At 39.1% G+C, this 18,622-nt stretch overlaps 2 protein-coding genes across 5 annotated transcripts in view; both read left to right on the forward strand.

The window, feature by feature from the left end:
• Positions 1–6,497, forward strand: part of tulp4a (TUB like protein 4a) — a 38,970-nt gene extending 32,473 nt beyond the window's left edge. For all 3 annotated transcript variants that reach the window (XM_061746254.1, XM_061746256.1, XM_061746255.1), the window contains exons 13-14: positions 1–3,059; positions 3,175–6,497. The exon at positions 1–3,059 is cut by the window's left edge and continues 699 nt beyond it. In XM_061746254.1, coding sequence (XP_061602238.1) covers positions 1–3,059; positions 3,175–3,291 — 3,176 coding nt within the window. In that variant the 3' untranslated portion in view covers positions 3,292–6,497. The remainder of the gene's footprint in view (positions 3,060–3,174) is intronic.
• A 772-nt stretch (positions 6,498–7,269) lies between these two features.
• tmem181 (transmembrane protein 181) lies at positions 7,270–17,209 on the forward strand. Of its 2 annotated transcripts, none has more exons than XM_061706994.1 (17): positions 7,270–7,562; positions 11,281–11,384; positions 11,646–11,713; positions 12,855–12,945; positions 13,058–13,176; positions 13,399–13,515; positions 13,633–13,713; positions 13,790–13,889; positions 14,718–14,848; positions 14,930–15,021; positions 15,115–15,172; positions 15,253–15,355; positions 15,444–15,495; positions 15,577–15,659; positions 15,747–15,836; positions 15,922–15,988; positions 16,072–17,209. In XM_061706994.1, exons 1-17 carry the CDS (start codon positions 7,429–7,431, stop codon positions 16,154–16,156), a joined length of 1,575 nt encoding a protein of 524 aa, XP_061562978.1. In that variant the 5' UTR covers positions 7,270–7,428; the 3' UTR covers positions 16,157–17,209. The 2 variants fall into 2 exon arrangements, with proteins under 2 accessions (XP_061562978.1, XP_061562980.1); XM_061706996.1 differs by lacking the exon at positions 7,270–7,562 and adding an exon at positions 10,852–10,955.
• The last annotated feature ends 1,413 nt before the right edge of the window (positions 17,210–18,622 follow it).

Raw genomic sequence — 18,622 nt, forward strand, 5'->3', positions numbered from 1 at the left:
ATCAACAGCAGCATCAACAGCAGCAGCATCAACAGCAGCAGCAGCATCAACAGCAGCATCAACAGCAGCAGCATCAACAGCAGCAGCATCAACAGCAGCAGCATCAACAGCAGCAGCAACAACTTATACACCACCAACAACAAATTCAGCAACACCAACAGCAATTCCAGCAGCAGCAAATGCTTCAGCACCAACAGTTTCAGCAGCAACAGCACATTCAGCAGCACCTTCAACACATACAGCAACAACATCAACAACAGCTCCAACAGCACATACAGATGCAACAACAGCAACAGCATCTACAACAGCAGCATCAACAAGTTCAACAGCAGCTGCAGCAGCAGCAACAACAAATGCACCATCAGCAGCTGCAGTCTCAGCAGCAGCAACAACAACTGCACCATCAGCTGCAGTCTCAGCAGCAGCAACAACAACTGCACCATCAGCTGCAGTCTCAGCAGCAGCAGCAGCAGCAGCAGCAGCAGCAGCAGCAGCAGCAGCAGCATCACATGCAACAGCAGCAGCATCACCATCAACTACAGCAGCAGCTTCAAATTCAAATCCCTGTTTCCTCCATGCCATCAGTTCAACCTTCAGGTAAAGCCATGCACCAGCTACAGCCAGGGACACTGCAGATCCAAATTCCTCACCCGCCTACTGATTTAGTAGTTGAGAGAGGAGTGTCAGGTGAACATGAGCACTTACTGAAAATCAAAACAACTAGATCAACTCCACAGCTGGCTGGTGGTGATACAGTTGTGTTCAGTGCTCCTCTAGAGCTCAGCAAGATGAACCCCCCACCCCCTTACCCTGGAACTGTGGCTGCTGCTGTAGCTGCTGCAGCAGCAGCTGCTGCTGCTGCAGCAGCAAATTCAGCTGCAGCTTCCAGCTCCTCATCTGGATCAGGAGGGGGCACAAATGGACCCCCTCCCTCTGGTGATCTATGTCTGAAGAAGGGAGAGTTTCAACTCTACCCTCCAGGTCAGCAGCAAGCACAGTACCCCACACCACTGGGCTATGAGAGGATAACAACCTTTGACAGCAGTGGGAATGTGGAAGAAGTATGTCGTCCTCGAACACGCCTTGTCTGTAATCAGAATGTCTACACACTCCATGGACCTGGCAGTTCTGCCACTCTCAGGGTCACCTCTTCATCCTCAGCAACTGACAAGAAAATCCAGTTACCATACAACTCTGCTACTCTCAACAGACTTACTGCACCTCGCTATTCTATACCTAGTGGAGACCCACCTCCATACCCAGACACAGCCAGCCAGAATAGTACTGCTGGTAGGAACTCTGCTCAGAGGCTTGACAGTAGTCTCATCCATGCAACCCTCAGAAGGAACAGCCGAGAGGCTGCACTCAAAGTTTCTCAGATGCTGGAACCACCAAGACCACTGCCTCCTAAGGCTAAAAATAGTGCACTAGCAGCCTCATTCCAGCAGAGGGTGCCCACAGCCTTATATACCTGCAGCCAGTGTAGCAGTGGATCCAGTGTTGGAGGCACTTCCCCAGGAAGTGCTAATGGTATAGCAGGAGGAACTATTATCAGACAAGATTTTCCTCCAGGGACTGGTGCGCCACACAGCACAGTTATTGTTCATTCAAACAGTGCAACTGCTTTAGCGTCCCAGTCGACATACAATCTGATGAGTTCACTTGAAGGATCAGGAAGTGCAGCAGGAAATAACAGGGACAGAGCTGATTATGTCAATTCAGCCTTTACTGAGGATGAAACACTGAACCAGTCCCTGAGACATTTGACACTAGGAGGAAGTGATGCATCAGGGCTTGTTGTGAAACGCCCACCTCCCTATCAGTGGGATCCAGCTGCCACAGAGGAGGTATGGGTTCCTCAGGAAAGAACTGCACCTTTGAACCCCACTGGTCCACACAAACCACCCCCCCTTGTTCTTAGCCCAGCTCAACACTTGGATGTAACCAGAATGCCTTTCGTACTTTCTCCGAAGTCTCCCACCAGCCCCAGTGCTGCATCATTCCAAGCTGCTGCTGCAGCTGCAAGCTGCCAAATCTCTCTTCAGTACGCTCCTGGAACTGCCTATACCGGAGCCCAGCTCCAGCCTGGGACACCACGCCCGTGCGCCTCCCCAAAGGAGATGGTGGCATCGGTGCCCTTCTCACAGCAGGATGCAACTCTCATCTTACCACCAGGTTATCCTGCAAACCTAGCTAACCTAGCCTGCTGTCCCCTCCCCCCAATGTATCCAGCAGGAAGTGCTTGTCCCGGGCTTCCCATTCCTCCAATTGCCCTTCACACACCCTGGGGTACATATAATGCTTGCCCACCTATGCCCAGTCCTGCAGTGCCACTACCACCCAAAGCCTCCCACATGGCAGTAGACAAAAATGTTCTATCGCCGCCACCCCCTCCTCCACCACCCCCACCGGCACCACCAGCAGAACTGCAGAGCCACGGGGAGGCTATGGCAGATGCTGGGGAAAGTTTTCAGGAGGTGCTTTCCTTAACTGAGAGCCCTGTTCCACAGAGGTCTGATAAATTCAGCAAAAAGAATCGCAAACGAATGGATGGTCGAGCTGAGGAGACTAGCATGTCACAGCTGGCTGAGGGTAGCAAATCAAAAAAAGAGGGCAGAGCTCTGGGTGATTTCAACTCGCTCATCTCTAGTCCACGCCTCGGAGGGAGGGACAAGAAGAAACTGAAGGGACAGAAAGAGCAGCAACTGAAGGCTAAAAAGCTGAGTAAGGCCACTGCTAATAGTGAGTTTCAAGATAGTTCGGAAAGTGAACCAGAACTTTTCATCAGTGGTGATGAGCTTCTTAATCAATGCCAGAGCGGTAAGAAGGGCTGGAAGAGTAAAAGGAACCTTCGGGCTCCCAGTGAGCTTGATGAGATAAAATGTCGAAAAGCCAGTGAGAAGGAAGACAGAGGACTGGGCAGCCAAGGGTTTGTGTATGTCATGGCCAACAAGCAGCCTCTGTGGAATGAAGCGACACAAGTCTACCAGCTGGACTTCGGTGGACGTGTCACACAGGAATCTGCCAAGAACTTTCAAATCGAACTGGAGGGAAGACAGGTAAGAAAGCTTCAGTTAAGTCTTTACAGCTATTGAAAGATAATTAGTTTTCTTTAAAAAGAAAAAAATTGCACTGCCTTTCAGCCTGTATGAATCTTTCTCGTTTTTTTCACAGGTGATGCAGTTTGGCAGGATTGATGGAAATGCCTATATCTTAGACTTCCAGTATCCCTTCTCTGCTGTTCAGGCATTTGCAGTGGCTTTGGCAAATGTCACTCAACGCCTGAAATGAGATGCTCCCTCCCTACTTACCCTGAGTTATATCTGGGATTAAATGCAATCACTGCAGAAGGGACACATGCACTTCATTTGAGATCAGTAAACTTTTGGGAGTGGATTTTGGTGACAAGAATGAAATCAGCCCTGACTATTTAGAGAGATTCATTCATACTGCACTACATGATGCTGCCACTAAATATGGTGCAGTGAGCATTGACCACATTTGTCAAGAATGCTGTCAAATCTACTCTTGCAGTCAGTGGCACCTTGCATATTGTGGAGGGCCAAATATGTGAGCTTGGGTAATCATCATGCAAATAAATGCTGCTCCAGATTGAAGAAGCGTATAGACAGGTTAATCAATTGGTTAACAGAGATAGGGATTGATAAGGTGCAGTTTTTCAGTAGAAGCAGCAGTAATACTTGAAAACCACACTCTGGAGGTCGAAGTTACTTTTTCCAGAGTACATGGGTACTATTGGGCACTGAAATCCATTGCTGTACAAACCTTTAATGAAACATTACCACTTTATTATACTGCTTTTGATTTTAGGATTTTGTTAATTGACTCTACATGGTGGAGGTTAGGAGGGCCTTTTTTCTTTTAGCTCTCTGCCATTCCTTTTGTTACTGTTTCAGTCTATTGTGGCTGGAATTGAGGCTTTGAGATATGCATAATTTAGGAGCACAACTAAGAGTTAAAACTGTTGCAAAGATATGCCACTGTTACAAATTTAAGAAGGTAAAGGAGTGAAAATAGCTGAGGTGAACGATGGTCTTTACCACATCAGACTTTGAAGGAAGAGGAAATGTTATTCTGCTACATGAATTAATTTATATGTGCATGTTGTTTATTATTCAGATTTACATTGTCATTGTTAGTGATATACAATCCTCATACCCTGTCATCATGGTTTTCTTACCTGCTTTATTTGGGTGATTGAATTTGAATATTGCTGTGTACTTGGAGAATTCAGGTGGAAGTCGTTTACAGAATAGCTTTGGCTGACATATCCTAGTCTAAGTTAATTATCTACACATGGTGACATAGGCGCCAAAGACATCGCCAAGGCCTAGACTGAACAACTTGACCTTTTACATGAAGTGATTTGTCACCTGCTGTCACTTCCGTGAAGTGAGTATGTAGTTGGGAGGGGGAGGGGGGGTATCCCTTCTCTTAAAGACCCACTTAACATATAAGCATGGTACAGGAAATATTTTTGTAATTTCATCTATGCCATTTCATATTATTCTTGGAAGTCATGTAAATAAATCAGTTATATGTAAATGTTGTAAAGAGACTTAGGTGACTTTGACAGATTTTTGTTTATGCCTGTCTCCACTGTGTTTAATTTCAGGTGTGGAGTAAAGCTGTAGTACTGTTAAGGTCAACAGCAACAACCACAAAGTAACGGTTAAGCTGAATACATTGTCACTCAGTCTTTTAAGTCTCCGATGAAGAATTAAGCTTTTTAAATCACTCCACTTAGTAAGTTGACTGAAATCTGAAAGGGTGTTTTATCTTTTTGTTTCAGGCAGTGAAGCTATTTAAACTTAAGGATCCCTAACAGCAGGCACAGGTAGTGGATTACGAGGCACACTGCAAATATTTGCAGTAGTTTTTATTTGCATAAGATTTCAGTTAAAATCACTACAGATAGAAGTAATATTGATGCTTAATAACACTGGTTAGTTATGATAAGGATAAAATTTGAATGTGTGCCAAAATGTGCAAAACATTTTAAGTAGAAAAAATTAACCTAGAGAGAACTGTAACTACATTATAGAAAGGTTTTAATATGGATCAGTTGCTTTGGTCTTAGGGTAATTGATGAGCTTATTCATTAGAGCAATATTTTCAAATCACAAGGTGCATGTCTGTCAGTGGTGGTTTGTAGGGATAGGAACTGAAGAAGTTGTTTCAGATCCTAAAACTGAAAAGAACATGAACATGTCATTAAGAAAATACTATTTTGTGTTAGTTGTGCAATATTTTTAGGAGGAATACATTTTTTTTTCTTCTGCTTTAGGCCACAATTTAATAGTTCAGTGTCTCAGATTCTGGTCTGTACATTTTATTTATGAGATTATTTCCTAATGGAGATAAATTATCTACACATAATGTATATTGTGGAGTTTTACAAACATTTCTTTGTGTTGATAAGTTTTGTTAAAAATGTAACCCAAGTTGTAAGATGGAAAATGTGGAGTTGGGATGGGGACAAGCAAATTTTCAGTGTAATGTGAAGTTTGCTATGGAAGGATGAGATGTGAATGAGCAAGTGCCCAGTTTAATGTAATTGGTAGACTAGTTGTGTAGAGTGTATGTGTCATGTCAAGGTGTGTCTGTATTCAGCTGTGCAGTCTACCAATCCCATCAGTGTTAAATCTCTTACCGTAAAACTTGTGTGGTCATGGCTTCTACATGTGCACACCATTCACACGAGTTCACTAGTGAAAACCGCTGAGTTCATGTTCAGCAACACCTATGAACTTAGTTAAGGAGTCACGTTAAACTAATGATGATCAATTGTAGATATTGTAGGATTTGGCTTTTCTTTAGAAAAGATTTGTGCTTTGTATTTGTAGATGTAGACATAAATGGCAAAAACATGGAAAAAAATGAGTCTGATTTGGTGACTGAACGGTTATAGTGGATGGATAGTAAGGCATGCCATGTAAATGATTTCATAACTGCATATGTCACACATCTTTTGAATAAAATGTCATTGTTTCAGAAGAAAATACTGGGTTTGCTTCTCTCACACATATACAATACTGTGCAAAAGTCTTAAGTTCTCCTTCATATTGTCAAAGTTTCTGTAACATCCATGTTTATATCCATGTCCCTATATGTGATCCTTGTTGCTGTTACCAAAAGAGCTCTAGCCAGTCTGGATCAGGGAAAAGAACATCAGCGGGTGTCCTGGAGGGTCTGGTACCGAGATGTTAGGAACAGATCATTGAGGACCTGTGGGGTGGAGTGTATTTGTAAGGTTGTCTTGAACAAAAATTAAAATGCTTTTAAGTCCAATCTGTTAAACTCAATATAAAACTTAATCTTGTGTTAACTTTCTATAATTACTAATATTAACTTATAAATAACCCATTAATCTTGCATGTCGGTAGTATTGGGTATGGCAAGGTATGGCAGCCGCCACACCTTGGCTTCAAGGGAAAATGTAAATGTTTGTTTTTTCAAATACATTTATGTAATTACTCTGTCTCTTTGTATTGATTATTCTATTACTTAATACATATAGAATAACCACAAATGCAAATCAGAACATGATCGATTTCACTAGTTATTATACACTGCAAAAACTCATCTTAACAAGAATATTTGTCTTATTTCTAGTTAAAATGTCTAATTTTTAGTCAAAAAAAATCTCATTACATTTAAGACAAGACTCAAAAACAACCGTTTTCACCTGTTTCAAGTAGATTTTCACTTAAAATAAGTAGAAAAATCTGCCAGTGGAACAAGATTGTTTTGCTTGTAATGAGAAGATAAATCTTGTCCCACTGGCAGATTTTTCTACTTATTTCAGGTGAAAATTTACTTGAAACAGGTGAAATTGGTCAAATAACAAGTTATTTTTCTGGTAATGACTCTTGTTTTAAGTGTAATAAGATTTCTTGACTAAAAATGAGACATTTTAACTAGAAATAAGACAAATATTCCTGGTAAGATTTTGAGTTTTTGCAGTGAGCGAGACTGCATTTGAAAAAGTTCCAATTTTCTTGACCACACAGATAAGCTCCATAGCAGACTTCTGTGATGAGTATTTGCTGGACGTGTTGATTGATACTCTAGTTAAGTTCTGTGACTCGTAACCTTGCCATACCTTAGCTTTCACTGAATTGACGCCACTGAGTGAATCATTCAAATCCGTATTTGGAGCATGAATAACCAAAATGCTTCACAGTCTCTCTCCGTGGTGCTGAACCCTGATCACGTGATCCTCTCACTGCGCGTCAGGTGTGTTTCCACCCCCACGGTTTTACCACTCTAGCCCTCTTTGAAGCGTTACAAACAAAACAGCTTCGGCTGCACTTTTAATTAAATGTAACAATACAGAAGTGGGTCTGCTCTGTGCACTGAAGGCCGAGGATCGTTTCCTCATCGCCATTTTCAGCCGGTGTAACGATGGACACCGACTACTCATCCGCCTTGGAAAACCCTCTGTACAGCGAGCTGAAATACTTCTGCAGGAAAATACAGGAGGCTTACAACGAGCTGCGGGAGGACCTGACACCTCACCGCGATGACCGCTTTTATAGGTAGGTGTGTGTCCGACAATGATGAATTCACTCTCTTTTATAATTCACCAGACTGGTTATTATCTATTGTCTCGTGTAATATGGGCCTGCTGCGATGGCAAATAAAAGCGATTGGTATTGTAATAAACCGGCCCATTTTGTCGGTTTGTAATTTTTGATTTCATCAGGCTATAATTTATTAAATAAACAGATAAGGGAAATTATGTGTGGCGATAGACAGAACATGCATGCACATTTTTTGTGTACTTATGTGTTTGTGTATAATTATAACCTCGGCCTCAGAGTGCTGTAAAAAAACGTGCTGCATTGTGAAACGTGTTTTCCATAGGCTACACAAAGCTCGGTTACATGGCGGTTGACGGCCGTATTCGTCCTTTGAAAATCAGATAATTCCCTTTTTTTTAATAGCAAATGCAAATAATCAGACGAAATTCGGCATTTACGTGCGGTGTCGCTCTGCTGCGCATGCGCGTAACTTCCTGCTGCAGATGTTAAAAGTCGTTACCGGCATAGACATATATATATATATATATATATATATATATATATATATATATATATGCAGTACTCGAGATGAGGGGGGATGGCATCCCCCCTGAAATAAAAACGGTCAAAATCCTCCCCCTGTAAAACTGCCATCCTTCCTTTCCATTCCTTATGTCATTTCATCAATGAATGTGGTTTTACTGCTATTTCAACATTTAGAGTCATCACCAGAAAAATAACAGCAGAAAAATAACTTATTTGACAATTTTCATCTGTTTCAAGTAAATTTTCCCTTGAAATAAGTAGGAAAATCTGGGACAAGATTTATCTTCTTATTACAAGCAAAAAAATCTTGTTCCACTGGCAGATTTTTCTACTTATTTTAAGTGAAAATCTACTTGAAACAAGTTAAAATTGTTGTTTTTTCCAGTGATGAGTCTTGTTTTAAGTCTAATGAGATATTTTTACTAAAATGAGACATTTTAACTAGAAATAAGACAAATATTCTTGTTAAGATTTTGAGTTTTTGCAGTGATCTATTTTACTTATCCTGTGAAGGACAGAGTCATATTGATAAGTTCAGAAAACTGCTTTTTATTTTTGTGTTTTGATGTATTTGATGTAAGCCCAGTGGATATTTAAAGCTTACAGAAGGCTGCATTTTACTGCTGCTATGTCATTCCTGCAGTATTTATGCAGGTGTTTTGGTCAGTGCTATTATTTGTAATATATTATATTATTTGTATTCAGCACAAATGATCTGTCCCCATATGATAAAATCCACCATCCCCCCTGATTTTCTTTTTACAACTCGAGTACTGCATATATGTCTATGGGTATACCTATGGATTATACCTTTGAGATCTTTAAACACAAATACATTTTCAATTGAGTAGGAATCGGGCTCAGATTAAATTTATAGAACCAATGTATAAAGCTATAAGGATTTGTTTCTCTTATGTGGAAACTAACCTTCATCGATCCCTTACTTTTGCATGGGAATCCAAGATGCTTATACTTATAATACTTTTTAGTTTAGTTTTAGTTATTTCATTGCTATACCTGCCATTCAATAAATAGGTGAGTGATTTAAAAAATTATAATCTACTGTGTTTTCTTTGCAATCAATATGTGTCAAATGAAAGATCCTCGTCTTCGTTTGTCTGGTGCACCATAAGAAAACCAGTGAAAAGAATCAAATGTTAATACAAGCTTTTATTATACCATGCACAATGCTTTCCAGCCGGAGGTACACTCTTTTCAAACCACAGAAGTAGAAGAGAGAATGCACACTGTGGTCATCAATCCAGTCATATTTATACTGAAAAGGGAGGTGTTTTGTACGTTATAGGAGCAGATGTTGAACCTTATCTGGGAGGCCAACTGCAGTGAAAGAAACTTAAACATGTCACACTTTCAGCTATATATTTTCTGTTGTCTATCTGTAATCCAACATGCCAACCCAGTTAAGATCTACGACAACCAAAACCCAGAGGAAAAAAAGGAGGGGATCAATCTTAAACATCCGTTCCTCTCACCATCCTCACCTAAAGAAGAACTCAGCTTATCAGTCTGGTCATAAAAACAGGAGGTGGTTCTGCACTGAGTGTGTGGCACACAGAGTCATCAGTAGGATGATATGCCTACAATTATATTATCCACTTGTTTAATTTACACTTTATTTAGTACAGCTCAGATCCAGTTCAGGTGATATTTTCTGAGTGTTTTCTATTAGAGGTTGGTTTATTTGTTTAAAAATGTACCATCAATGAACTATCGGTGTACAATCTTATAGAAAAAAACCCTCTCACACTTTTAACAATTTCATAAAATCCTAACACAAATATATACTAAAGGCAAGGCAAGTTTATTTATATAGCACAATTCAACACAAGGTGCTTTACATCGACATTAAAAGCGGCAAGACATAATTAGACAGTAAATAACAAATAAAATGAAATAAAATTATGAGAAAAGAAGGTAAAATAATAAAAAGCACAAGTTGCTGATTTAAGAGTATGCTTAAATAACAAATAAATGAAATAAAATGATAAGAAAAGAGGTAAAATAATAAAAAGCACAAGTTGTTAAAAATAAGGGCAGTAGAGTACAGCAGGTAAGTATTTAATTTAAGAGTATGTTTCAGTAAACAGTAATGTTTTTAGGCCTGATTTAAAGGAGCTGACAGTTGGAGCAGACCTCAGGTCTACAGGAAGTTTGTTCCACCGGTGAGGAGCAGAATAACTGAACGCTGCCTCACCTTGCTTGGTTCTGGTTCTTGGGAACCACAACAAACTAAAGAGAAGTTGAAAAAAATACACTTGAAAATAAAATAAGATAAAATGATATGAAGTTTTTTTTTTTTTTTTATTTAACATTTGCAAACACTACAATGATAACAAAACTTCACATTATGCAATTTCACGTTGAAAGAGTACAACTCAAATAAAAAACAAAACAAAAAGCACAACACGTTATAATCAGCCAGGGGGGATGAAATTATAACAGAAAGCCAAAACATTTACATACATTTATGGTTTTGATTGCTTTTGAATTAGTAGAAAACTTAATAGAGTCCAGATACTGTTTTAATTCACAATGAAAAGTAAAAAAATTGGGTTTTTTGCCTGCGTAAGAATTTGGATATGGTTCTTTTGGCTTTGTTCTAATTGTTAAATGGTCAAAAACACCAAACAACACATCCTTCCAAAATAAATTAAAATCAATATCAATAAAATGATATGAAGCCCTGCTTCAGCTCCCTTCCCGTGACGTCATCTGGACTCCTCCCACTTGATGACGTAGTCCCCAGTCGTGGCTGTGCTGCTGGTACACGGATGTGGATCCTCGGGGATTATTGTCTCTTTCTCACCCCAAACATTGTGGTGGACCAAAAGAAATGGAGCTGTAAGTGTCAAATTTGTTCCGTGCATACACTCGACACGACTATATGAAACGTGTGCCTGCAAGTATTAAGAAAAACAGTGTAGTTCTTTCCATCTGCCACAGTTAGCATTTGAACCTGAATTAAATCGACGCAGAGCCTACGCCGTAGGGTACGCGGCGACGCGTACACTACGCCGTAGCCTTTGCGTTGGTGTAACGCGGAACCATAAATCAGCCTTAAGCAGCACGGAGTTCAGCAGTGTTGACACGTCCGCCTCGAGCTCAAATGTATTGAATCATCTTTTACTAAATCTCTGTGTTTGTTTTCACTCTCATTGTGATATAGACTCGCCCCCATGCGGCTCTACACGCTGTCGAAAAGACACTTTGTCTTAGTTTTCGTGGTGTTCCTGATCTGCTTCGGCCTCACAGTCTTCATTGGGATTGCAGGTTTGATTGATAACATCATTACTGCTGCACCGACCAAAGCTTTTCTGTTTATTTATTTATTTTATTTTATTATTATTATTTTATTATTTATTTTTATTTTATTATTACTTAAAATTTGAAAAATGTTGACTTTAACCAGAGTTTGTAGAGACGTATAAAGACATTTATTGCAAATGTTCTTTTTTCAATGCACGTGTGCTTGTGCTCAACTTAAAATAAATAAACTAATAAAAAGTATTTGTATTTTGTTAATTTTTCCAGGTCCAAAGGTCATTGCTGAGCAGGAACACAATGGTGATCAGTTAGTTTCCAAAAATGTTTCAGTAAAGGTAAGATACTTCCAGCACAAGTGGCTGTATTTTGCCAGGTTCACACGTCTTTGGCTACCTGAGATTTGAATTTGACACATGTTTATTTTACAAAACGTTCTCTTTTTTTATTTTATTTATTTTTTATACATTACTTAAGCATATTTTTATTTTTTGCCCCCAGTAAAAAGTATTTACAGGTTAGCAACCTTTATAAAGGTGTATGTACAGATGGAAACTAAAGGAAAACAATGGCTCATTTTGTGGCTGGGTATTTTCTTATTTTTTCAGACAGAGCACTGTGCCACCTGAGCCTAGAAATCTAGACGTACGGTACCACTAACAAATTAAAATTTGCTTTGCAGGTACATCTTTCAAAATGTGAGTCTGATCTATCAGGCTCGTACCACCGCTGTGAAAACGCCAAATGATGGAATATTTTTTTACCATCTGCACATGAATTGACTGCCTGCCAATACGTTGAAAACACAGATGTCTAATATGCCTGTGCATAGTTGCTTTCATAGGCAACATGATTTAGGCACAAGGACAGCTTCTTCCCCCAAGCTGTTGCTCTGTCTGCTCAGTCTCAGAGAAACCAGTCACCGTGCAATAACAATAATAGCAGTAATTATAATAACTATCACATGCTGTCACAATGCACCTTCCAGCAACAATCATGTCTTCCTCATTCTGCTGCACCTTTCACTTTAAAAAAAAAATACAAAAAATTGTACATGTTATTTTATTTACAGTAGAGCTGTCATTTTTCTACCTCATACTGCTGCACCTTTCAGTTCTCTAATTGTATATATGTTAATAAGTGCCTACATTTTTTATTTACTACATTTGTTTATTTACTTTACTGTTTGCTATTCTTAAATCTGGGTACAGTGAGCGAAATAACCAGAGTCAAATTCCTTGTTGGACAATGTTCAAACTTGGCCAATAAAGATGATTCTGATTCTAATTATGTCATACTGTAATTATTTCCCAAGGACTTTGAATTAACTAGAATTGTAAGGTATATTTTATTTTAAGCGGGAGTATATAGGTTAAAAGTTGTTTTATTATACAGACAGCACATATTAATCATCATTGGATTTTAAATAGTTTCTTTGTATCAATGATAATGTCATTCGTGTCAATGTATGTGTTTCAGACTGGGCCCTTCAGTTTAGTTTCTCCTCCTCTCACAACCTACAACCAGCAGCTGTGGCTCACCTGTGTGATGCAGGTCGAAAACAGCAACAGTAAGATCATAGAATGAAACATGACAGGATGTTTCTGTTATACTCTGAAAGTTTCCCCCATCATTTTCTTACATACACATTAAATAACAATCGGTGTTTCTGTCTGTGTCAGTGGGAGACTTCCAGCAGCCCTTTGAGATCAATGTTGAGCTTAAGGGAGTGATGCAGGATGCCAGTGTGAAGCATATCAACACTGTGCAACAGAAACCACGAAAACTGCACTGTGGGGCTGTAAGTATCTGCATTCATCGTGGTAATCTTTCTCATGGTGAGCTGGACAAGCAGCAGAAACTAGCACAACAGTGTGTGTAGATGAAATAGATTTAAAAAATACAATATTTGGTTGTACAAAGCAGATTGTGTGATTAAATCCGATTATTATGCCAGATTTCCACAGAGCAGATTGTTTGCGTTCAGTACATTGATGCAGTGTGTATCTGATTTTCATTTCAGAAATGTGATGAGATCATTGTGCTGCATCTGGGTTACCTGAACTACACCCAGTACCAGGTCGCAGTCAGTTTCAAAGGTCTTGAAAATATAACTTATGACATCAAGGTTAAGTTCTTGGTAAGTGGAAGTTCTTGATTCTTCAAGGTATTTGATTGTTTGAGCTCACAGCTCATTCACAACATTTTAACTGTTGCATTTTCATTTATTCTCTTTTTTTTTTGTTGCCTTCCTCAGTGGAAAACATACAATCCAACCTTTTCACAAGTGGAAATCTGGTTCCGTTTCGTTTTTGTGGTGTTGACTTTTATGGTGACGGTAAGAACACAGTTTACTTTTTTAGGGCCTCAGGCTAAATTTAAAATGACGATTTCTTTTCCACTTTATGTTCCAGTGTTTGTTTGCTCATTCACTGAGAAAATTTTCTATGCGGGACTGGGGCATAGAGCAGAAATGGATGTCCATCCTTCTCCCTTTGCTCCTGTTGTACAATGGTGAGATTTGTTTTTTCTTTCAAGGCACTTTCTTACTGTAATTGTGGAGCTCATTTCATCAACCTTTCATATTTTTAATACTGGACAAACCGGTCCGTTTGCAGATTAGTTGTTTGAAATATTTACCTAAACTCAGTTCCTGGCTGCACTACAAAGCAAATTAATCATACCCCGAGTATGTTTGCATCATCTTTCTTCAGTAACACATTATCATACTATGGGATGCCACAGTGGTTGCTTTCAACTCTGTAAATCAACCTGTTTCCTTTTTGAATGCATTCAAATAGTTTTAGTTGGCATCACTAATAAGGGATTTATAACTGCATACTTCTAAGGGGTAGAATACACTCTAATGCTTAACAAATGCGAAATATTTTGGTTCATTCCCAAGAGGGATGCTGGTAAAAAAAATTGCTAACCAAATATTCAAGATTATTAATGGAACTATCCAAATGCAGAGGCATATGCTGAGTACACATTAGTGCCACATATTTTCATGTTTCAAGACAATTTTAAACTTATTCTTCTTGCTAAAACTCTTTGGGCGCTAAAGGTTGTTAGTAAAACATAAAATAAAAAAAGTATAGAAGTTAATGTTCCAGGACATTCAGCCTATAAAATCTCACAAAAGCTTTTGTGAAATGTACTTGATTACATTTCTTTTTTTTTTTTTTTTTTAATAATGTTAATGAGTAAACAGCAGCAAGGAATTGATCCTTCCCTGTGTCTAATGTGAGCTCTACTGCATGTAAACTGCTGACTCTTACAAACATACATCTCTCAGTGAATGCAGTAAGCTTTTTTTTTTTTGCTTTTGTTTTTATTCAGATCCATTCTTCCCGCTGTCATTCCTGGTGAACAGCTGGTTTCCAGGGACGTTGGACGCTTTTTTCCAGGCTCTCTTCCTGTGTTCTCTCTTGCTGTTTTGGCTCTGTGTTTACCACGGCATCAGGGTTCAGGTGAGTTCAGGCAGTGATCATTAAACGGACTCCTCCAGTTTAGGTCACTTCTGAATCTTTACCCCGATTTTCCTTGTGCAGGGTGAGAGGAAATTTCTGACATTCTACCTGCCAAAACTGATCATTGTAGGCCTGCTGTGGCTCTCAGCAGTCACACTGGGGATATGGCAAACGTAAGCGTGACTTTTGCAGCCGCCACAACCCTGATTTCAAACTGATTTACAAGAAGACTGAAAAGATTCACATTCCTTGTGTTACATTTTCAGGGTTAATGAACTCCAGGATCCTACCTTTCTTTATAAAATGGATATTGTACACTTTGAGGTGAGACAGTTGACTGTGATGGAACTTAAAACAATGTCTGAACAAAATGGATTAATAACATTCTTGTATTACGTCTTCAGGGAATGAAGGTCTTCTTCTTGATTGTTGTTGTCCTTTACATCCTCTACCTGATCTTTCTGGTTGTCAGAGCTTGTTCTGAACTAAAGAACATGCCATACTCAGGTATTGCAGCATGGATCATCTCTGCATTTGATCCTGTTTCAGCTTTTGCCATGGAAACATAAATTAACTCTGCATCTTCAATGTCTAGATCTCCGCCTTAAGTTTTTGACAGCGCTGACGTTTGTGGTTCTCATCATAAGGTGCGTTCAAGAAAAAAAAAACAGAATAAAAAAAAAATCTTTATTTTAATTCTGTTATTCTCATTTCTCTCTCTCTTTCAGCATGGTCATTCTCTACCTGAGGTTTGGTGCCAAGGCTCTTCAAGACAGCTTTGTGTCTGAATTGTCTACTCATTATCAAAATTATATCCTTTGATCAATATTCATGTCTATGTATATAAAAATGGATCATTTGCACCACAGTATGGATTTCTCCTTGATTCAAGACATACCAGCTGAATTTTTATCCTTTTATGGTCTGCTCAACTTTTACTTGTACACGCTGGCATTTGTCTACTCTCCTTCCAAAAATGCCCTTTATGGTAGGTAATACCCCTTTCTTGATGATGAATTGGAGCATTTGGCTGCAGATTAAATTGTATTAATGGATTTATCAACCTCTCGCAGATTCACAGTTGAAGGATAATCCAGCTTTCTCGATGCTAAATGACTCGGATGATGAAGTCATATATGGGTATGTGTTTTTTTCCATTTACATCTGTAAATTCATGTGTGTGTGGTGCAACCCTCTCTGATGAGTCTGTGTATTTTTTATAGGAGTGATTATGAAGACATGCCTTTACAAAATGGTCGTTCTATCAAAGCAACTGCGAAGTACCAGGATGAGAGTGATAGCGACTGATGTATGACGTCATCTTGCCCCTCTTCTGCATCCCTGTTGGAAACTTAAGAGGATCCCTTGCAACAGATTATCATGTTTGTGCATCTTCCTGGGTAACAGTTAATTATATACTGTAAATGTACATAAATATATTTTTAAAAAATTATAAATTACATCTTCACTGAATGTACTGTACTTTCGAAAGTTGGGGTAGCCAGTCACACAAAGTCAACACCAATGTATAACAATGGGTTTTTTTTTTAACCAATATTGTAAATGGTTTTCTCCTCAAAACCAGCACTTCTTCACAACATAATCAAAAATGATCAGGTAAATTGCAACTATTGGATGCGAGTTTTGTGTGGAATAATTGCTATTTTAACACTTTGTTAAACCACTTTTCCTTCTCGACAGTTGATTGCATTAAATTATTCCTCTCTGCTCTCTGACAGTCTAAAAGTCAAATGCTGCATCTGGAGGATAGGGCTCAGTAATGTTTAATGGGATTCTGTAAGGGATACTCCAGCAGCTGCAAGTGAACACTTTAACAGTGTGCACAAACTGGCTCATTAGTAGCACTGGCATGATTCAGGAACAGGAAATCTGTTGATGGATCCTCTGATTCTGACATATTTTTAAATGCACAGAACCTTAACTATACTAGGTACCACAACTTTTACCATTTATGGAAACCAGCTATAAAATTGCACTTTTCAAGTTTTATTTATTTTGCCAAAATGTGATTTAATAGTGTGTTATCACATGACATGGATGGATGAATGGATGGATAGATTTTGATGAGTTGCTTGAATTTTCTCACAACTTAGTTTTCATAGACTACTGAATCATTGTCATATTAGACATTTCTTATCCCAGCACATACGGTGCTTGTACTACTGGCCAAATAAATTTTGCCTTTGTTGAACACATCATTTTAAGTGATCAGGTTCACCCTAACCTTGTTCATAATGCCTTTGTTCTGCTTATCTTTTCTTTTTTTTAATGAGACTGGAGCTGATGGACAAAAACAGCCAAAACAAATGTATTTCTTTTCTCTATAAATGTTTTATTCAAGATGGTGCCTTGCCTTTACTCTTTATTTTTTCTTCTTCCTCAAAATGGACTCCAATCTTACTTTGTAAATGTTTAATTCTTTCATTTTGAATGTAGCTTATATTAGTTATGGTGATTAAATTAAGTTTTTGAGATGTTAAAAGTACTTGTAATATTTGTTGCTTCATTAGATAAATGCTGTACATGTAGCAGTGTCATATGATGTGTAAATAAAGACAAGTCAATATGGCATAATAATTTTATAAATTGCACTTAACATAAAAAGATGCACATACAAACTTAAAACATGTTACTTAACAAAGGGGGAGAAAAATCCAACAGATGTCAAACACTGGGTGCTGTAGGTTCAGATAGCAAGTCCAAAAACAGTGACGATGCAGTACATGGTCTCATAGGCGCCGGAACCGTGGGTGCTTCGGGGCCCGAGCACCCACGGGGAGAGCCGAGTAGGGGAGCCCCCATGTCAACAATCACTGATTGGCTAAACCCTTTCAAATAAAGGGCGCACAGCCGCCGCCGGCTTTCCCATTCAAGTGTATGTACTGCCGCTGCGCAGGGTCTGAGTGACGCAGAGCCTGCGCGCATACACCTGTGTACACATTTGTTGCAAGTTGCTTGGCGACTGAAAAAAAGTTTTTCCAGTCTGGCGCCGTTTTCCCACTCATTTGGACGTACAGTAGCTACAGCTCGGTTTGCAAAATGCATGTGTCCCTGATTCAAAGAAAAGCCCTGGCTTTAGTTCTTCTTCTGAGGAGGAGGAGACGAGCAGCAGCAGCAAGGAGGGGATGGGTCCATGAAATCCTCATGAAGACAGGATTTGGGGGAATAAAGGCTCGTTCGGGAGCTCCATGATGGCCAGGTCAGGCTGAATCATATTTTATTAAAAAACCTTTCTGAACTATGTTGTTTTTTTTAGCTCATGTCAGTCATTTTAGCGGACCTGTAGTGCTTCAGTTTGCAAAAGTATTGACACGTGGTCTTTTCATAACCATATATTGATCAATGATTCAATTGATCCCCAGATGAGGCACGGAAATGCTATATTTTATTTTAAATTAACATTTTATTGTTAAAAGAGCAAAAGTATATCACATTTCTACCACTTTTAAACACACCAGGTGTGTCCAAATTCTGGGAGATTTCTCTCCACTTTTGTCCCTTTTTATTGATGTCCCGATAGTCCTGCAGTCTCATCCCACAGGTCCTCACAGACTCACAGCCAAGATTATTCTTTCTTCCATGTTGATCGTCTCTGATCTACAAGCTACAACTTTTTTTTCTCCCTCCACCTTCTCTCCTATTGGACACCGCCCAGATGCCGTCACAGGGCGCACGGTGAAATTAAAAAAAATTCAATTCTACTGTTGTAGATTAGAAACGATCAAGATGGAAGAAAGAATGATCTTGGTTATG

Source organism: Cololabis saira, chromosome 18 (genome assembly GCF_033807715.1).
Source record: "Cololabis saira isolate AMF1-May2022 chromosome 18, fColSai1.1, whole genome shotgun sequence".
Lineage (NCBI taxonomy): Eukaryota > Metazoa > Chordata > Actinopteri > Beloniformes > Belonidae > Cololabis > Cololabis saira.